Source organism: Ursus maritimus, unplaced genomic scaffold (assembly GCF_017311325.1).
Source record: "Ursus maritimus isolate PB19 unplaced genomic scaffold, ASM1731132v1 scaffold_23, whole genome shotgun sequence".
NCBI classification, from domain to species: domain Eukaryota; kingdom Metazoa; phylum Chordata; class Mammalia; order Carnivora; family Ursidae; genus Ursus; species Ursus maritimus.
In genome coordinates this window covers 44383937-44401390 of record NW_024424786.1, presented here as the reverse complement: position 1 = coordinate 44401390, position 17454 = coordinate 44383937, and the positions used below count along the sequence as shown (strand labels likewise).

The 17454-nt window shown below is 60.4% G+C and overlaps 1 protein-coding gene across 2 annotated transcripts in view; it reads left to right on the top strand.

Annotated features, from left to right (window-relative positions):
• The window catches only part of SHANK2 (SH3 and multiple ankyrin repeat domains 2), a 472550-nt gene that overhangs the window by 180027 nt on the left and 275069 nt on the right, over positions 1-17454 (top strand). The window contains exon 1 of one of the 2 annotated variants that reach the window (XM_040639604.1): positions 17404-17440. The exons of the other annotated variant lie outside the window; for it this stretch is intronic. Coding sequence (XP_040495538.1) covers positions 17404-17440 — 37 coding nt within the window. Of the gene's footprint in view, positions 1-17403; positions 17441-17454 lie in introns of those variants that run through there. 2 annotated transcript variants of the gene reach the window in all.

Here is a 17454-nt window from a genome sequence, read left to right as displayed (position 1 = left end):
GGTGTCTCAGGGACACGGAGAGCGGATGGTGGGCGCTGGGGGGCCGGGGGAGGGACGGGGGTCTGTGTCTCAGGGGAGCACAGAATGGACGGTGGGTGCCGGGGCAGGGAATGAGACTTTGGTCTCTGATTCTGAACATGAGAACAGACCCGAGGTGTTACCGCGGGTGGCCTGCGTCACCACGGCCTGTGGGCCCACATCACTTCCCTCAGTCTTTGGGCGCTGTGCACACACACATGTACTAGGTTCTAGTGAGTTCTATGGCTGCTCTGCAAAACACAGCTCTGGGGGCGAATCCTGTTGGAAACACTGCCTGCTTTAGTTCCTTCTTGGACCCTCGGGATGCATTTTAGAACATTAAAGGTCCTGGTAAGTCCTGCAATAAGAGCCCCCTGTTTGTCCCATCAGGCATTTCCCAAACTCAACTGTACAGTCTGCCTCCAGAGTCCCGTGGAACGCCCGTTGGGAAAGCAATGCTGAATCAACCCTGGGGCCGCCGGAGGGCTGCTGGGCCTGGCGGGGGCTGCTTTCCCCTGCAGGGGTGCTTGGAGAGGGAGCTGCTTTCACACCCCCAGCCCCCAAATTCCCAGCAGCTCCCAGGCAGATGCTCTTACCCATCCTGTAAGACACATTTTGATAAAATAGCAACGAGTCGGCATTTAAAATCAGGAGATTTCATGTAGAAATCCAGGGTTCTGTCTTCTTTTTTAGGAAGTAGTAATAATACTGCTGTAGCTAAGAGCCTCGGGGAGAAACGGCCGTCCTGGGAGAGTCGCCCTCCTTCTGGTTCGTGGGCTGTAAGGCGAAGAGCAGAGGGCTTCACGCCCTTTCCAGCAGCTGAAGGTGGACGAATGGCCACCCCCACCCCAGGCCCTGCAGGCCTCCCAGAGCCATGAGGAACCCAGACACCTCCCCCCCGCCCCGCCGGCCGGGTCCCCTACCCCAGCCTCCAAGCCTTAGGGTCCCCAGGTGCCCCTGGGCACAGTCCTGAGTCCTGCCCCACCCTTACCGCAGCTTTGGTCCGTGCATTCTGGTGGGCCCCGGGCTGGCTCTCCGGGCTCGGGGTTGGGGACCCCCCCCAGGCTGTCATCCTGCTGAAGGCTGCGGGTGTGTTTGTGCGTGACGTCGAGGCTCCATCTGGGAACCTGGGGCTGTGTGCGGATGAACTGGGATTTGGGGCTTGGGAGTGGACCCCGGGGGGGCTGCTGCTGGGGGCGGGGGCTGGGCGGTCCCCTCTTTTGTGGATGATCTAGCCCCCAGCCATGCCCCCCTGGGGGTGGACGCTGTGCTTCATGGCATTGCTTTCTTGCCCCGGGTGACAAGGCCGCATTCGGGGGACCCCGTCGTCAGAATGGTGCTGACCGAGGCATGGACATCGCCACGCCACATCGGCAGGAGAGACGGCCTCCCATAGGCTACCCCGACTCGGCAGGATCACAGAGCTGAGGCCTAGAGCAAAGGCCTGTGCCTCGCTCTCCCCGAGACCCTTCCAGGACCCCGTGCTGGTGGGGCCCTTCCTCCTGCGTGGGCCTGCACCCCTCATCCGTAAAATGAAAGGTGCGGCGTCTTGTTCTCCCTCCTCGTTGCAGAGAAACAAGACCTGGCCGATGGCAGGATATTCTTGTGTGAACGCGGATAAATCCCCGAAGAACATCACAGTGCCGTCCTCTGTGCCAAGACCCGCGCCAAAGGCTCCACATCTGCGTTACCGTGTTCGGTGCTCACGGCACGACCGGCGGCAGGGCCTCCAGGGACGGGAGAGTGCGGGATAAAGTAGAACACAGACTCCGGGGCCTCGGCCTGCATCGGGCTGTGTGGCCTTGGGTGCGTTCCTGAACCTCTCTGAGCTGAGGTCACCTCCGTGGTCCCGTGGGATGGGAAGGCTGCTCCCTATGGGGCCAGCGCGGCGGTCAGACACACCCCCGCTCGTGCGGGCTTGCCAAAGGAGTGCCTCCCAGCCGGTCGTGCTGGCCAGCGTCCTCTCGCTGTTACCACCGTTCACAGAGGAGCTTCCTGAGGTGCTAGGGCTGCCCTTGGTCCCATGTTTTCCCAGGGAGACGGGGACCAGCCACGGCACCCCCCCTTTCCTGCCCACTGCCCGCTGCTTGTTGTCTGACTTCAGGGAGCCAGGGACAAAGGCTGGCGGGGTGTGTCCAGCGTCCCCTCGCACGGTGTCCACCTTCCGCTGCGAACCAGTGGGATGTGCGTTGTCTCTGTAAATACAGCAGGTGTCTGTTTGTTCACCCGGGAATCATCGGATTCCTAATTTCATGGGGCCTCTCTCTCTTTCATCGCATACATCCTGGTTCTCACGGGGATCGCGTGTCATGGGTGCCCCCACGTCGCACCTCAGTGCCCTGGGGACGGTTGCGCAGGTTATGGGGGGAGCAATAACCCACCCCTCCCGGCACCCCACGTCTGTCCTGGCTTGGGGGCTCCTGCGGCGGGCCGGGCGAGCATTCCCGCACGGGCTCAGAAGCCTGGAGGGGGTGACGTTGCTGAAACGAGCTCTCGGCCTCTGCGAGGAGGAGCCGTTGTGGCTTTGATGGGTCTGGAGTGGAATTATATCCCCTCGAATAATCCACTTGCTGCATAAGCACTCTTTGGAGTGTGCTGATATCCTCACTTTTCTGAACGTATTACTCCCTGGTTGAAACACATTTTCTTTATTTCTCACTCCAGAAAAGAATTTTTTTTCTTTTAAGAAAAAAATTTTGGTTGCAATTGCCTGGTCGTATAAATGGGTATCACTCTTTGGGGGAAAAGCAATTTGCACAATGTATGTCCAGAGCCCTACACATGTCCCGAACTTGCAGCCTGGCAGGTCCGCTCCCAGGAGTAGAAGCCAGGGGAACCGTCCACGAGAAGAAAGGTACACGTGTGCAAAGATGTTACGCAAGTCAGAAGCCAGAGCCTGCCTCTGCCGCTCTAAGGAACGTGTCCTTGTCAGGGCCGCACGCTGACTCTGCCGTCACCCCGACGCGGAGCAGGAGCTCTCCGAAAGCTGGGACAGTGGCGTGAGCGCCTTGCCAAGCCAAGTGCCAAGACCACATGTCGCGTCGCCGATTCCCGGGGGTGTCCCGAGTCCTGTGACATGGGGGACTGTGGGCTGGGTTGGGAAGTAGGTGTGGCACCCGAAACGGTCTCCTCGTTGGGAAGGTTGGCCACGGTGGCTCGGCTGAGTGTTTGGGGAGACCCACTTTCGTCCCCCAGATGGAGAACCAGGTGACAGTTTCCAGTATGAAAAGCGTGGCGGTAACTCCGAACGGCTCAAGTTTTATTCAGGGGAGTACTCTGCTGACCCAGTTAGGAAATAGGACGTGGCTGGGTTTTTTAAACCGAGCGTTCGTGAGTTGAGCCAGTGCTGTGGAGACGCCTCCAGTGATCGCTAGAAGATTCTCTGTGCAGAGGCATGAGTGAGGGCCGGCAGTGGGCGCTGCTGGCTCGGGGCTGTTCCCTGGGCCAACTCGGATGCGCTGCGCCGCGGCCCCTTCCTGGGAGGGCTCGGGGGTCTTTGGGGAAGCCGCCAGGGGGATGAAGGTGGACCAGCCATTCGTCCAAGGTGGTGGAGCTTGTAGGCCCAGCTGCAGCACCAGGGAAATTGGTGAAGTCCGCAGGCGCATGCCGGGGCGGCCGGAGAGGTTGTGCCGAGAAGCGTGGATCCGGGGGCCCTGTGAGGATGTGTGGAGGCTGTTTGTCTGCTCAGGCTGCTGGAACAGACACCACAGCTGGGACTCACACAGCAGAGACTCAGCGTCTCCTAGTCCTGGAGGCTGAAAGCACACAGGTCCGAGACCCAGGGCGCCCGTGCCACCAGCCACCTATGCAGATAAGCTGCTGACCCTCTGAGTCATACTGGGACATCAGGGGAAGGTCGCCAGCCGGGCCAGCTCCTCGGAGCCTGTGTAGCAAGGGGGTCGTGCTGGCTGGCAGGAAGCTTCCAGAAAAAACACCCACCCAAAATTTTGCGTAATTGCTCGGTCACAGGCAGACGAAGTGACCGTGTGACTCGGTGCGTGGTGACTGTCCCCCTTTGACAATGGGACTCTCACCATCCCAGACAAACAAGACTCTGCACCCAGACCTGGTCCTGGGCTCTCAGGTGTGAGTCACTGACCCTCCCCCCAGGGGCCTGTCTGGTGTCCGCACGCCCAGGCCAGGGACTCCTCTGAAGATGCCCCCCGGTGGGGAAGTGCCCTCCCGGTGGGCATCTGGAAAGCATCCCCTGTGGCACCTGCCTTCCCTCAAATGTGAGCTCCTGGGCTGGCTGGCAGTTAGCCGGGGGCCTCCGTCCCATCTTGTCCAGTGCCCCGGTCCTGGCTGGGGGCTGGTTCCCAGGCCAGGGCCTGAAGGCAGAGGCTCAGGCGAGGGTTGCAGGGAGGAACCTGGGCCATCTGGTGGCCGCTGGGCAGTGGGAGCCCTGCTTGCTCTCATGAGTCTCACAGCGACTGTCCTTCAGCTTTCAGACAGGACTGACTTCCTCCCCTAGCATGAAATGAGCCCTGAGCTGCCCAGAGGAGCCAGGCTCCGTGCAACGGAGGCCCGTGTGCCTTGGAGGCTTGGACTGTGCTCGGCAAGGTGCATAGAGGTGCCCCAGGGCTCACACTCGCTCCAGAGCAGGTGCTCGCTGGCGCCGGGCTGCAGACACTCCCCTCCTGCCTGCTTCTCTCCAGCTGAAAGGGCCCCTGAAAGGGCCAAGTGCAAAGGCTGCCACCAGAACCTCGCTTACAGGCTCAGAGAGGTCATGCAGCCTGTTTGAGGTTGCACAGCCAGACCTTGGCACAGACTAAACCGGGGCTGGCAGGTTGCAGGGCCCTCACGGTAACCAGTGTGGCCTCGTAGCTCCACAGCTCACATTTTGGGCACCTCGGGCTCCCACACGGTGTCTCCGAAAGGTCTCGGGGACGGCTCCGGCTGCCCCCGTGCAGGACGGTGCGATTTCCCCCACAGTGGCGTTTGTCTTTCCAGCTTGTGTTTTGGCCCCAAGTCAGGTGAAGGCAAGGCTGTCTTCTAATGTCGTTATGAGAGAGAGTTTCAAGTCTTTTCCTGACATAAGCTGCCGGAGATGGGCCAGTGCCACGCGAGCCAACCAGGGTGACCTGCACGTTCCTGCCACTGCGCTTGTCCATCCATGGCTTCCGTGCGGGCGGGCTGCATAGCAGAGGTCAGAGAGGCAGACGGGGTCCCAGTCTGTCCTGCAGGGGCCCCGGCATCATGGGGGAGACACGCAGACCACACTTACGTGCCTCAGGGACAGTGCCGTGCCTGGAAGAGCGCAGGGGACGCACGAGGGCCGCTCATGAGGGTAGGCGGTCATCCCCTCTGGGGGTGAAGAATGGTTTGGGCCGGCGCAGGTTCAGGGATGGCCGTCTGGGCTGTGACAGCAGCTGAGACCTGACGTGACATGCTGGGTCGGGTGGAGGCGTGGGAAGGTGTGTGAGAAGCTGCCCCGTGCATGGGCTGGGCACTGTAGAGGAGGAGGGAAATGGTGCAGACCCTCCTGGGCCACGCAGACCCCGACCGACTCCGCCGGAGCTGGTGCAGGCACCCAGGGCAGGGCTGGAATTCCAGGCCTGGGGTGTGGGGTCAGCCGCCGGGTCGTGATGGCACGAAGACAGATGCCGTGGCTTCAGAGCCAGCCCTCCTCTGGCTGGTGTGTGACCTCAGAGCAGGTCCTAATCTGCTCTGGGCCCCAGGGTGCTGCAGTGCGTAGCGAGGGCGGGCATCAGTACCCGCTGTGCTGTGGACAGGAGACAGACGGACATTACCTGCTGACAGTTGCTGCGGTGGCCATTCTCCGTGTATTCCTAGACCCACATCTTTTCTACATCCCCGAGCAAGAGCAGAGCGAGCCAGGGTGTTGGCCAAGCCCCAGGGAAGCTCGCTCAGGTCCCTCAGCCTGCAGCGGGCTGACCCAAGTTTCAGAAGTGCCCCAGTGCCTGGGGGGCCGAGTGCAACCCGGTGAGACCCTGGGGCCCTGTCCTCAGCCTGCCCGGGACACCCGGCATCTACAGGCCCTGGCCTCCCCGTGTGGCCCCGGCCTTGGCTCCGTCCCCTCTGCCCAGAACAGCCCTGCCCTAATGGCTGAGTTCCAAGTGCTCTGGTGGGCTGCCCTCCTGTGCCCTCTTATCTGTAGGAAGTATGGAGGGAGAGACTGACCTCCTTGCTCTCTACATTACCAGTGACGTCAGTGCCCCTGGAATCCCGCTGCTCCTCTCATACAAGGCTGTTCCTCATTGCAGATGAGGTCCTTGGATTTTTCACCAGGGGAAACATTAGAGGGCTTTTACTCGGCTCCCTACTTGACATATAGGGAAACTGAGGCCCAGGGAGGCAGGGACTCACAGCCGAACAGAGGTGGGGTGGGGACACACAGACGTCTAAGTCAGCCTATCCATTCAGCGTCCCCTACCCCGGCCGTGCCATGGGCTGGGTTCCCAGGTGAGCGTCCACCCTCCGCCCACGGGTCAGGGCACCTCTGTCTGGCTGGGACCCTGAGGGGACGTGACAGTGAGGCCGCACTGCCCTGGACAGGCCCGGGGGAGCGAGCCCTGGGACCTCCCCTAGTCTCAGCCTCCATGTGTGTAAAATGGGTGTGAACACACCACCTCACTGGGCTGTAGAGAGGACACGTGTAACGGGCCCGGTGGGGGGTGGGCGCTCAGCAATGGGAAGCCTCGGTGACGGCTCTGGGGTTCACGTCAGAGGAGCAACCATGCTGTCCCTGTCCTCAACGCCCCTCCCTCCATTTGTCCCGGATTGCTCATGCTGTCACCCGCGTCGGGAAGCCACCGGGGGTCTGTGCCCTCACCGCCCTGTGTCCGCGGCGACTCACCCGCCGGCCAGCCCACGCAAGGTCTGCTGTCCCCTCCTCCCTGCTCCCCTGCCCTTTGGGGCTGGGTTCTTCCTGGATTGGGGGTTTTCCTGATGATGGAGCCTAATAGGAACCATTCTGCCAGCTCAGCCCTGGAAGGAATTCATTTGAAGGTTAACTCGGTCACCAAGGTTTAATTAGTTCCTAAAATACAAACCAGCAGCAGGATCTGCTCACCAGGCGATGAGCCAGGTGGGGACTGACCCGCTGCTCACTCAGCACTGTTACTGGCGCTTCGCTTTCCAGGGCGTTCTGGCAGCTGCACAAGTGCCGACCAGGTAACATCTTGATCTAAAAGGTGGGGACCTGCCTTCGCACCTGCCCGTACCTCCAGCCAGGGGGACGTGCTCCGAATTCACAGAAGTCAGATTCTCGTGTTGAGGTAACTGTCTCGGGGTCTGCGAAGCCTCCCAGGCGAGATGCAAGGACACCATGGTGCCAGAAACAGTTGTTTGCCCCGGGGCCTCTCTGCCGACGTGGTCAGTGGTCGAGGTCCCCACGCTTTGACACACTCCCTGTCTCCCCGCCGGGCATACCTCCTGCCTCCAGACATGGAGACGAGGCGCTCAGAGTGTGTACGTGCAGGTGTGCGACTGGGGGGAAGCACTTCTTTGCTTAATATATGTTTATGAGCCCATGACTTGTGCCTTCCAATAATGGCAGAGCGGCTCATGTCACATGTACCCTCCTGCTGATAACAGTGACAAACTCTAGACAAAATAGTAACTACTGTTTGTAGGCTTTGGCGAGAAACCAAAGGCAGACAGAACTTGGGACCCTCGACAAAAGGGGAGTCTGCTGCATGAGATTCATATGAATGACGGATCCCCTTGACAGAAAGTGAGTTGAGTTGAGAGTTCAGTGGTTACAGGTCGGGGTCTGGGCTGCCTGAGTGGCTGGAGATAGAGGGGAGAAGTCCTAAAAAGGGAAGAGCCCAAAGTCTGCACAGGAACTCCCCCTTAAATCCTGGACTGATTTCTGAACTAGCATGTGCAGGATGAGAGTCCAAGGGTCCTAGTGGAACACAGCAACTTAAATCTCAGACAGCTGAGGAGAGACTTCAGTAGTTCCCCCACAAGAAAGACAAGTGTTAAGTTGAGCCCTGACTCGTTCGAGGAGCTTGGCAAGTACTTTGGGTTTTCTGCCAGAAACTCAGAAGGGCCCATGATGTCAGAATCTTATCGCAGGACCAAACCATCTACCCCCTGCCAAAAAAAAAAAAAAAAATACAAAACAAAACCTAAAGCCATGCCTTCACAGGATGGAGTGTTCTGCTTATCATTCTATTCCCTGCTAGACAAATTCCATGCTCTTCAGAGAAAAGTAACAATTCAGAATCTCTGTAACATTTCAATGACAGTGGCTGACACAGAGTCAGAGATGACTAGACACAAAGAAGTGGGGAGAATGGGATGTGCAGAGAACACCACAGTTAACAGGAGCAGACAAGGCAGGCGCTGAAATGCCAGTCGGGAACCTAACGTAACTAGCACGTGTCTTTACGAGCTCCCACTTTTGCTGGGTCTTGTGCTGTAGCCTGAAGATAGAAAGGTGTGCAAACCCTCTCTCCTGCCCCATGCCTTCCGGAAAGGTCCAGAGAGGGTGTTGGTGGCGGGAAGGGTTCCAGAAGCAGACCTTTCATGCAGTGAGGCCAAGTGAACCACTCAACCACCAGGTCCAGGATGGGAGGCAGGAAGGTGCCCTCTGTTTCTTTACTCCTCTGCTGAGTGAAGATAGGAAACAAACATACTTGTGAGGGTCTGAGCTCCGTGCCGGTGATGAAGGGCAGATAGGACGGACTCGGCGCCGGCCAACATTTTCCTGGAGGGAAAATACAATACAATACAAGCAACCTCATAAATACTGTGATTTCAAGTTTTGATCGATGCAGTGAAAGGAACATAAGGAGGGGCTGAGATGGAGGCCGGGAGGAAGGATGGCTAAGGCCTGCCTCTGTGGAGGTGACCTTGAGAGTGAGGGGCGGGGCTAGGAGCCAGCACGGGAAGGGCAGGTGATCCCGTCCAGTGGAGGGCCCAGGAAGGGAAGGACCAGAGGTGTGTTCAGGGCGTAGGAGGCGCTGGCAGGGGCCTGTGCAGGTGAGGGGTAGTGTGGAGGGGCGGGGCAGTGGCTGTCATGTCCAGGTCCCCCGGGGGCCCGCAAGGGCAGAGTAACGCGGTCTGCCTGTGTGGTGTCTTTGTCAGTTCGGGCTGCCCCAACAAGGCACAGCAGGCTGTTGGCTTCAACGACAGGCATTTACCCTCACGGTTCTGGAGGTCCAGGTCCCAGCGCTGGCCCATTCGGTTGCTGGTAAGGACTCTTCCTGGTCTGCAGACGGCCCCTTGCTCGCAGTGTCCTCACACGGCAGACAGATGTCACCTCCCCGTGGCTCTTCCTATTGGCACTGATCCCAGCGTGGGGGCTCCTCCCTCATGGCCCGACGCCTTCCCCCTGGGGCTGAAGGCTTCCGCAGGGGATTTGGCGGGGACACAGACGCTCCGTCCGTGGCATGTGGTCACTCTGGCCACCCTCTGGCCATCTCAGGAGCTGCCTTTAAATGGATGCCACTGCGTGGGGGACTGCCGTGTGTAACCAGCTGTCCAGCGCGGGACACACGGGGGCTTTGTGGCTGCAGGGGCTCTCTGTGTGGACCTGGCCTCTGCAGTCCAGTCCCTCCTGTCCAGAGCAGCCGGGTGAGATGGAGGCAGGGGCCCTGCAGTAAACACGTGCCCCCGTGGCTCATGGGGAAGCCAGCAAGCGCAGTGGATGCAGCCGGTTCCTGGGCTCCCCCGCAGCTCAGACCCACTGGTCCTCCACGGAAAGTACTTTCCTCTGTACCTGGGACCCCGCAGACGTTCGCGTCTGAACACTGGGCTCTGTCAGCTCTAACTCACTCCGGGGTGGGTGCTCAGGCCTGGAGAGGCAAGGTGATGTGCTGAGGTTACAGGCAGTAGGGGGCAGACACAGGACACGGTCCTGACTCCCCAAATCCATGCTTTGCTGCTCCTGATGGCACTCCAAGAGGCAGGTGCATTCCCCACCTCTCCGCACTTAAGAACTTAGAGCCAGGCTTCCCATGGGGCCCATGTGAGCGAGCTGGCCATCTGTGAACGTGCCGGCCTGCTGCCCCCCGAGGCCTGCCTCCAGCCTCTGGAACTCGGGGCACCTTACTCTATGGTGGAAAACCGAGCAGAGCTCCTACCTGAGTCTCGGGGAGTACCTCCTCCACCCTGCTGGGCCCTCCTTGTAGGGGAGGGAAGTTGGCAGGCAGTCCACATCTGCAGGGCCCTCTCAGACACCTTGCGAGCCCGGCGAGGTGGAGGCTAGCCTTCCCACTTTACAGACGGGGAAACTGAGTCCCACCTCGAGTCAGGGGCTGACCCAGGACTCAGCTCAGATTCCATCATTTGGTAACATGCCAGGGAAAAGGAACGTCAGAGTCCACTCCTGCAGAAAGGGGGTGGCCCAGCCCGGTGACATTGGGGACAGTGGCGTTTCTATTGGTGGAAGTGGTGATTGGCATGTCCCCTGCACACTTCGAGGTTTGCACCAGAGCCTCCGGACGTCCTGCCATTCCTGGGGGGGTTCTAGGGTCATTCTTGGGGGTCAGGGCTGGGCCTAAGTGGCGGGGGCAGGGCAGCAACTATGCCAGGGTCTGCAGGTGGAGGCGGGGCTGCCGGGTTCCTGCACTGCTTGCCCACTCGTCCATCCGGCTGGTCAACAGCCTACCCAAGCTGCCACGGGGCCTCAGAGGTGTGCCTGGGTCTGTCCCAGGAAGCCCTGCAGAGGAAGAAGGTGGCCCCATGCTGCAGCAGGTGCTGACTCCATCCCGGGAGCTCCCCCGGTGAGCCTGGGCGCAGGGCATACCGTGCACCCAGGGATAGGTGGGGGCTGTGGGGGAGTCTGTCGAACAGACAGGGCTGAGTGGGCGCAGGTGGCTTGCCTCAGGGCTCTGAGCCTCAGTTTCCCCTGAAGAGGCTGTCAGAAGGGCCACCTAGGTGGCTTGTGCTGGCCTTGCCCCCACACCTCCTGGTCAGTGCAGTGTGCTGGGCACATGATGTTTGTAGGACTCGGAGGTGAAGGCCGAGCTGCAGAGAGGAAAGGGTAGGAGGCTGATCCTTGTACAGTGCTCCTTGGGGACACCCCCCTGTGGTCAGCCCCCGGTTCAACACCCCCAAACCCTCCTCCCTGCCCCCTGTGACCTTAGCCTGAATCACTGTGTCGGGAAACTGATCCCTCCCCGGGAAGAGACCTGGACCCTGTGGGGCTTCGGGGCACCCCGTGTTGGGTGCCCTTCGCCCATATCATCCACGGGGCTCAATGGATCCTCCAGGAGCTCAGTTTCCCTCAATGGCCCTGGCTGCCGGGAACGTTACAAGTGCTGCTGACACCTACATCTTTGTTCAAAGATAACCCCGCATTATTGCCGAGATGCCTTTTTATATCTCGCGTTATTTATAAAAGTATGATTCATTTAACAATTATTGTGAGATGGAGAAAGGTTGCAGTTATCTAAAGCTACGCGGAAAGGAAGCAGGGTCTGCTGTTCGGGATGAGGGGGGGTGGGCAGGAAGATCCGGGTCCAGCCCACACCTGCCCAGACCGGCCGCCTCCCTGTGCCTGGCTCGGCCGCACGCTCTCGCTCTTGGCATTTGGTTTTAGCTTCTGTAAGATGACGTGGCGGGTGCGGCTGGTGACACGGAGACCCTCTGGAGACCCCGTGGACGCCCTCTCTGAGAAGAGGTTGGAGTCACCTCCGTGAGCTTGTGTTGAGGAGAAAAAGACTCAGTTTCTGCCTCTGTTTATCCAGCCCAATCTCCATGCCAGCCTGCGCTCCCTTCTCCCCACCCGCACAAACAGGAAGTGAGGCCAGGCCACTTGAGAAGAGAAGGGAAACAGCCCCCATCTGGAATTCAGGGTGTTGGAGAATTCACGCCCGAGCCCCAGCCTCGTCGGCTCTGTTGGCCGGGCTCCCGGCGGCAAGCGAGGGACCCATCCGACATGTTGATGCAAGACAGGAAGGTCATGGCACGCCCAGAAGGCCAGTCTGGTGTCCAGCTGCCCCCCGCTCTGGGGAGCTAGCATGTCCCCGACAGGATGCTCGTCCACACCCACCGGCTCCGTCCGCCTGCGTCAGAGCTCTGCGGTGTACGCGGCTGCCTCCAGCCCCGGCAGCCGGGAAAGCTGAAGGAATGAGCCGGGGCTCCCTGCAGCCCCCCAGGCAGGCAGAACTCCGGCCTGACCAACATCTGGTACACCTGTCCTTGGGGGCTGGCCTCCTCTGGGGCCTCCGAGGGGTGGGGGCGGCGGGTGGCAGGACGGTGCAGAGAAGTGAGGTGGCTTCAGGCCCCAGGCGGCTTCGGCACACCCGAGGAGGCCTGGTGAACCTGGAAAAGCGCCTCGGGGTGCTCAGAACAAAGTAGAAGCCAGCGTCACCAGCTCTCTCTTTGTTGGTTCATTCACGCGTCTGTCATTCACATCCCGAGCTGGAGGGAGCAGCTTGCAGGGTGACCGGGGAGCTCGAAGGCCCCAAGGAGGGCTCTCCGTGGCTGGATCAGGGCTCCTCACAGGCACGGGGCAGGGTTGGGGCAGGGAGAAGGCCTTGCTGTCTGCTGGCAGATTTTTGGAATTAAACGCATTTGTTTAGTGACCGCTGCCATTCCTGAAGTCCAGACACCGTCGGAATTGCCGCGTGGCTTGCCCCTCATGACCATCCTGGGAGGTGGCAGCGTTCACACCCCATGTGATGGGTGAGAGATGACTTTCCCGGGCCCACAGAGCTGGGAAGTGGTCAGACAAGGCCTCGTCCCCAGAAGGTCAGCGCCCCCCTCCCCCAGCCCGTGCGCTTCAAGTGAGAGTTCAGCGGGTCACAGCCAGTGCTGGGAATGAGATGGGTCATTCCCACCTACAGATGGGGAAAGCGATGCCAGGGGCGCCTGGGCAGCCTGCCGCCACTGAGGGAGTAAGACGCAGAGCTAGCCGCTACGTCAGACGGCTGGCATCCCCCGTCCGGCTCTGTCCCTGCACCCAGCGTCGGACCCCGGCAGGGGGAGGCGGGCCGATCGTGGGCACCGGACGGGCGCTGATCCCAAGACCCAGCGGCGCACCAGACGCTTCCTGAGGCGTGTTTACCACACCTGGCGCGTCGTTCCTGCCAGGACTTCGGAGCGCCTTGAAATGTTCTGATGTGCGAAGAGCCTTTTTTTGTACAAGAAATGAAATTATTTTCAGCCTGTTGTCAGGCAGTTGTCAAAAGACACGGCAAATAAAGGGCTTTGAGCGGGAGGGTTTGGGAGAGCCCATCAGAGCTCGAGGCAGGTTTGTGGGGCGCCGAGGCTGAAGCCGGCCGGGGCCCATGCGGCTGGGAGGCCGGGGCTGGAGGGGCTGGCTTTGGGGGGTTTTATTCTTTATTGTTTATTTACGTATTTATTATTTGTGTTTCTTAACCAGGGGCAGGCACCAGAGTTGGGCTGGGTGGGACAAGCTGGTGGCCGAAGGGCCTGGCTAGGAGGCTGACAGTTTGGGGTTCATTTTGGGGTGACCCTCTCCCTCCTGGAAGGGGTATGGAAGGGCCTCCATCTGATTTTCTTATGCTTTTTCATCTGTCCATGGACGTCAAACATGCCCCACTCAAAGGACGTTCACTTGCCGTTTGGGGTGGGTGGGCGAGCAGGTGGACGGACTCACCACGTAGCCTCCCGACTCCCTCTGCCTGCCACCTGCCTCACCCCAGCCATCCTGGGGCATCTGGGCTGTGACATCTACCAGCCTACAGCCGTGGGGCAGGGGAGTCTGACCCCCATGGACATCGCTCATCTCATCCAGGGAGTCTGGGAGCCTGATGGGGACTCCACCAGAAGGTTCCGGCTGTCTGAGGCCCATCCCGGGATCTCTGGAAGCCTCGAGGAGAAACGAGTGTTCACATTTTATCCTCCACCTTTTGTCTCAGTTTTTCTCCTGGCCCAGCCTCTCAGATGTCGTCCAGCAGCTCGTCCAGGAGGTGGACACAGTGTGAGCGGATTCCTGGGCTCTCTGCAGCAGACCCAGGGCGTGTGTGCCTCCCTCTGTCCCTGCTGCCCCAGCTTTCCAGAGAGGCTCGGCTCAAACTGGGTGTGGGGGCCTCGTGGTTTGATCATAAAGGGCGGGATATCTGTCTGTCCTGGAGGGCAGCTGATGTGGACAGCCTGTGTCTGGCAGCAGGAATGCTCCATGCGTGTGACGTGTGAGGCCACAGTGGGAGGGTCCAGACCCAAAGCACAGCCACAGGACGGGATTCCGGCAGGACGCCTCCCGTCCCAACCTCGCAGGCAGGCGGGCGTCATGTGCACACGCCCACGGAGGACAGATCAAGCGCATCGGAGCTGGTGTCGCGGGTGGCCCCAGCCCATCCATCTCCAGGGACAGTTTGCACAGAAAAGCAGGGCCCAGAGCACAGAGTGCAAATGCCACTGAGGAGACACCTGACTGTGCGTCTGTCGGGGCAAAACCTGTGCTTCTAGTGCCACGCCTCTACCTTCCAGTTAGTGTGTGGCAGGCATGAGCCTGTTTCTGTGTGAAGGGACAGAAGACTCGTACACGTGGGCCCAGCACCAGCATTCACCTCCGCGGTGCGGAGGCCGCAGCTTGTGTCTGAGAGTGAGAACCACGGTACTTAGGTAGTGAGCTCTCTGTCACTGGAGGTATTCAAGGAGCGCATGCCTGCCAGTGGGGAGGAGGCCTCAGATGGGTGGGATCGGGAGGCGGGATTTCCGTGGGGCAGAGCCCAGTCCGACAGAGCGACTGTTCCAAGTTTCTGTGAATGCGTTACTGAGCTTCCCGGCAGTGCATTAAAGGGACGGGAGGCGTGTAGAAAAGAATCCTGTGGCTAAGGGGTGTTTCCTGCAGTTCCTCAAATCCTATTATGTCCTGTTAGGTCTTGTTCCCCTAACTGGCCCCCCGTGCAGCCCGAGAGGGAGACCAGGGATCTTTTCTGTCCTGTTCGCTGCTGCGTCCGTCTGTGGCCTACACGGAGCCTGCGATTCACCAGCCCAGGTGGGGTCAGCGGTAGACGTGGCGTGGAGAGCCCGGCTGCCCCCTGCCCCCAGCCAGCCGCCTCTGTGCTGGTCATGGGCCTCTGGGCCTCATCTTGGCGAGGCTCCCTTCTCGGCGCCGGTCCCAGGGCCCCACCGTCCCTGACTCTGCTCCGGCTTTGTGGGCAAGGACGTCGTGAGCCGTGGTTGCTGCCTATGCAAGCAACAGGGGAGGCTGTGCTGGGGCTTCCCCGTCTGGGCCACGTGTAATGCTGTCTGGGGATCTCCTGCTCTCCAGCACGGGGAGAGGGCTCCGTCTCGTTCCCTGCCTTCTCAAGGTAGGAAAGATGCAGGTTTTTCCACAGTCGTGCCCCAGGAAGCCGCTTCTTCCCCATGCCCTTCATCCAAGGTCAACAGCAGGGGCGCAGAGATTGTCTCCAGCGGCAGCACTGGCCTTTGGCGAGGTGCCACCCCCACCAACCCTGGCACACACACCCTCCACTCTGTGGCTGGCAGTGAGGATTGGCGAGGGAACTTGGCTCGGGGTGAGGCTCCGTGCTTCTGGGAGGGTATCGACCAGAGACAGATGGAGGAGGGTTGAGCAGCGCCGAGCCTCCCACTCTCCCAGAGGGTTCCCTGAGCCTTGGCGAGCTCTCAGGGCTCACGTGGCAGGGCCCAGCCTCTGCAGAGGGGCTCCCCCGCTGTGCCGTCTCTGTGGCCTCCCGTCCCGGCCAGGGCGGGCACCTGGCCTGTGGCCAGCCCAGCCCCAGGAACCAGGACACCACCACGTTGCAGACCCTAGCACGTCTGTCCCTGGGGGGGCACGGTACTGGTGTCCCCGAGTGGGAGCAGCTGTGTCCTCGTTGGTGACACTCTGCACCCGAGGGAAGAGTGTCCAGAAACGGTTCAGCCTTGCCCCACGTGTGCACAGACACGGAGCTCTGCCAGCACCACCTCTGCCCCCCAAGGATGTGAATCAGGAGAGCAGTCGGTGGGGTCTCTGATGATAAAACCTGCCAACGGCAGATGCGTTTCTTAGGGCGCGTCTCAGGAGCGGCTTGCGCCCCGTCATGTGGATTTGCGTCCCGGGTGGTGGGGCGAGGGGTCACCTAGGGCTGAGTTCGGGTGTAGCTGAGTGACTTGGGGCGCTGTGGGTGTTAAGTGGGAGACAGTGCTTAAATGAGCAGCTACTTCAGGGCCTGCACTGGCCGTCCTTCCCCGCCGCACGGAGAGGCCGCTGGGCCAGGCGCCCGACCCCTCGGGCCGTCCTTCCAAGGCAGATGCCTGCTGCTCCTAGCGCTGCCGTTTTTGTCGACCCAAAGTATGTCGACCACATGGAATTCCACTGACACGTTCCCGTTGCTTTTTCCTCATCCCGTCTCATCTCGCGCGCTCTCTCTCTCTCTCTTTTTAATTTCGGAAGCAGTTCTCTTGGCAACGGAGAAAACGCACACTTAATTACAGCCGAACAGCAGGGGCATCGGGCAACGGAACCAGCTCCCCGGGATGCTCCATTTCATTTTCGGGAAGCCCTCTGTCCTTATCTAGAAACAGCCCCGCGCACCTGCCGCAGAGCACGCGGCCCCTTCTCTGGGCGCTCCTCCGATAGGACTTTCCTGGAGTCTCCCAGACTTCTCTCGGGGTGGAAATGCTCAGGACACGTGCACAGGGGCTCTGAAGACACCCGTTTTGATCAGCCGCCTGGAATCAGGGCGCGCCAGGGCTCGGTGGCAGTTGTGCTCTCTCTCTCTCTTTAAAAAAGAGAAAGAGAAGGGGGGGGGGGAGGAAATCCTGTTTTCTCCAGGGTAATTACCACGATGGGGTGAGCCGGAGAAGGAATAGGTCCTTGTGTCTGATTCCTTCCAGCGGAAATCTGGGTCACGCTCAGCAATTCCAGAATGCCGGCGAGGGCTGCCCAGTTAATGTGGGGCTGGCGTGAGCCTTCTCTGGAGCCGAGTGTGTCGTCTTGACTCGCTCGCCGCATCTGCTAGCGGACAAACGGCGTTAGAGGCAACTTGGCTTTTTCTTTTAAAAATAAAATTTGCGGAACGCACGGCGCGTTCTGTTTCGCGCCCGGTGCATCTGAGCAGAAGCGGCTGGAGCGGCAGCCCGACTTGGCTCAGACGGCCGGGGCTCAGGCTCGCGGCTGCCTCCGGTGTTCCCCGGCCGCGGGCTCGAGGATGCCTGACTCGTGTTCACCCTCCTCCCAGAGGCACTGATCACAAAAGCAGAGTAGCGCTGCTCACATGACAGGTGCCGGCAGAGACAGCGGGGTTTGAGAGCAGCCCCAGTCTACGCTCGGTTGGTTCCCAGCTGACAGACAGAATATGGGGTGGGCTTTGTCACCAGCACGCTGGGTATGGCATGCCCAGCTATGCTCGGAAGCACGCAGTGCCCAGACGCCCGCCGCCGCTCCCCGGGTCCGAGCCGCTCCAGCGCCGAGGGGCCGGGCTGCCCTCCTCTCCTTCCTCCCTTCCGAGAAGGTTATATAATGAGCGGACTGCTGCCAAAGTCGGAGGGAAAATGAAGTCTTTGTTAAATGCCTTCACCAAGAAGGAAGGTAAGGAAGAGCTG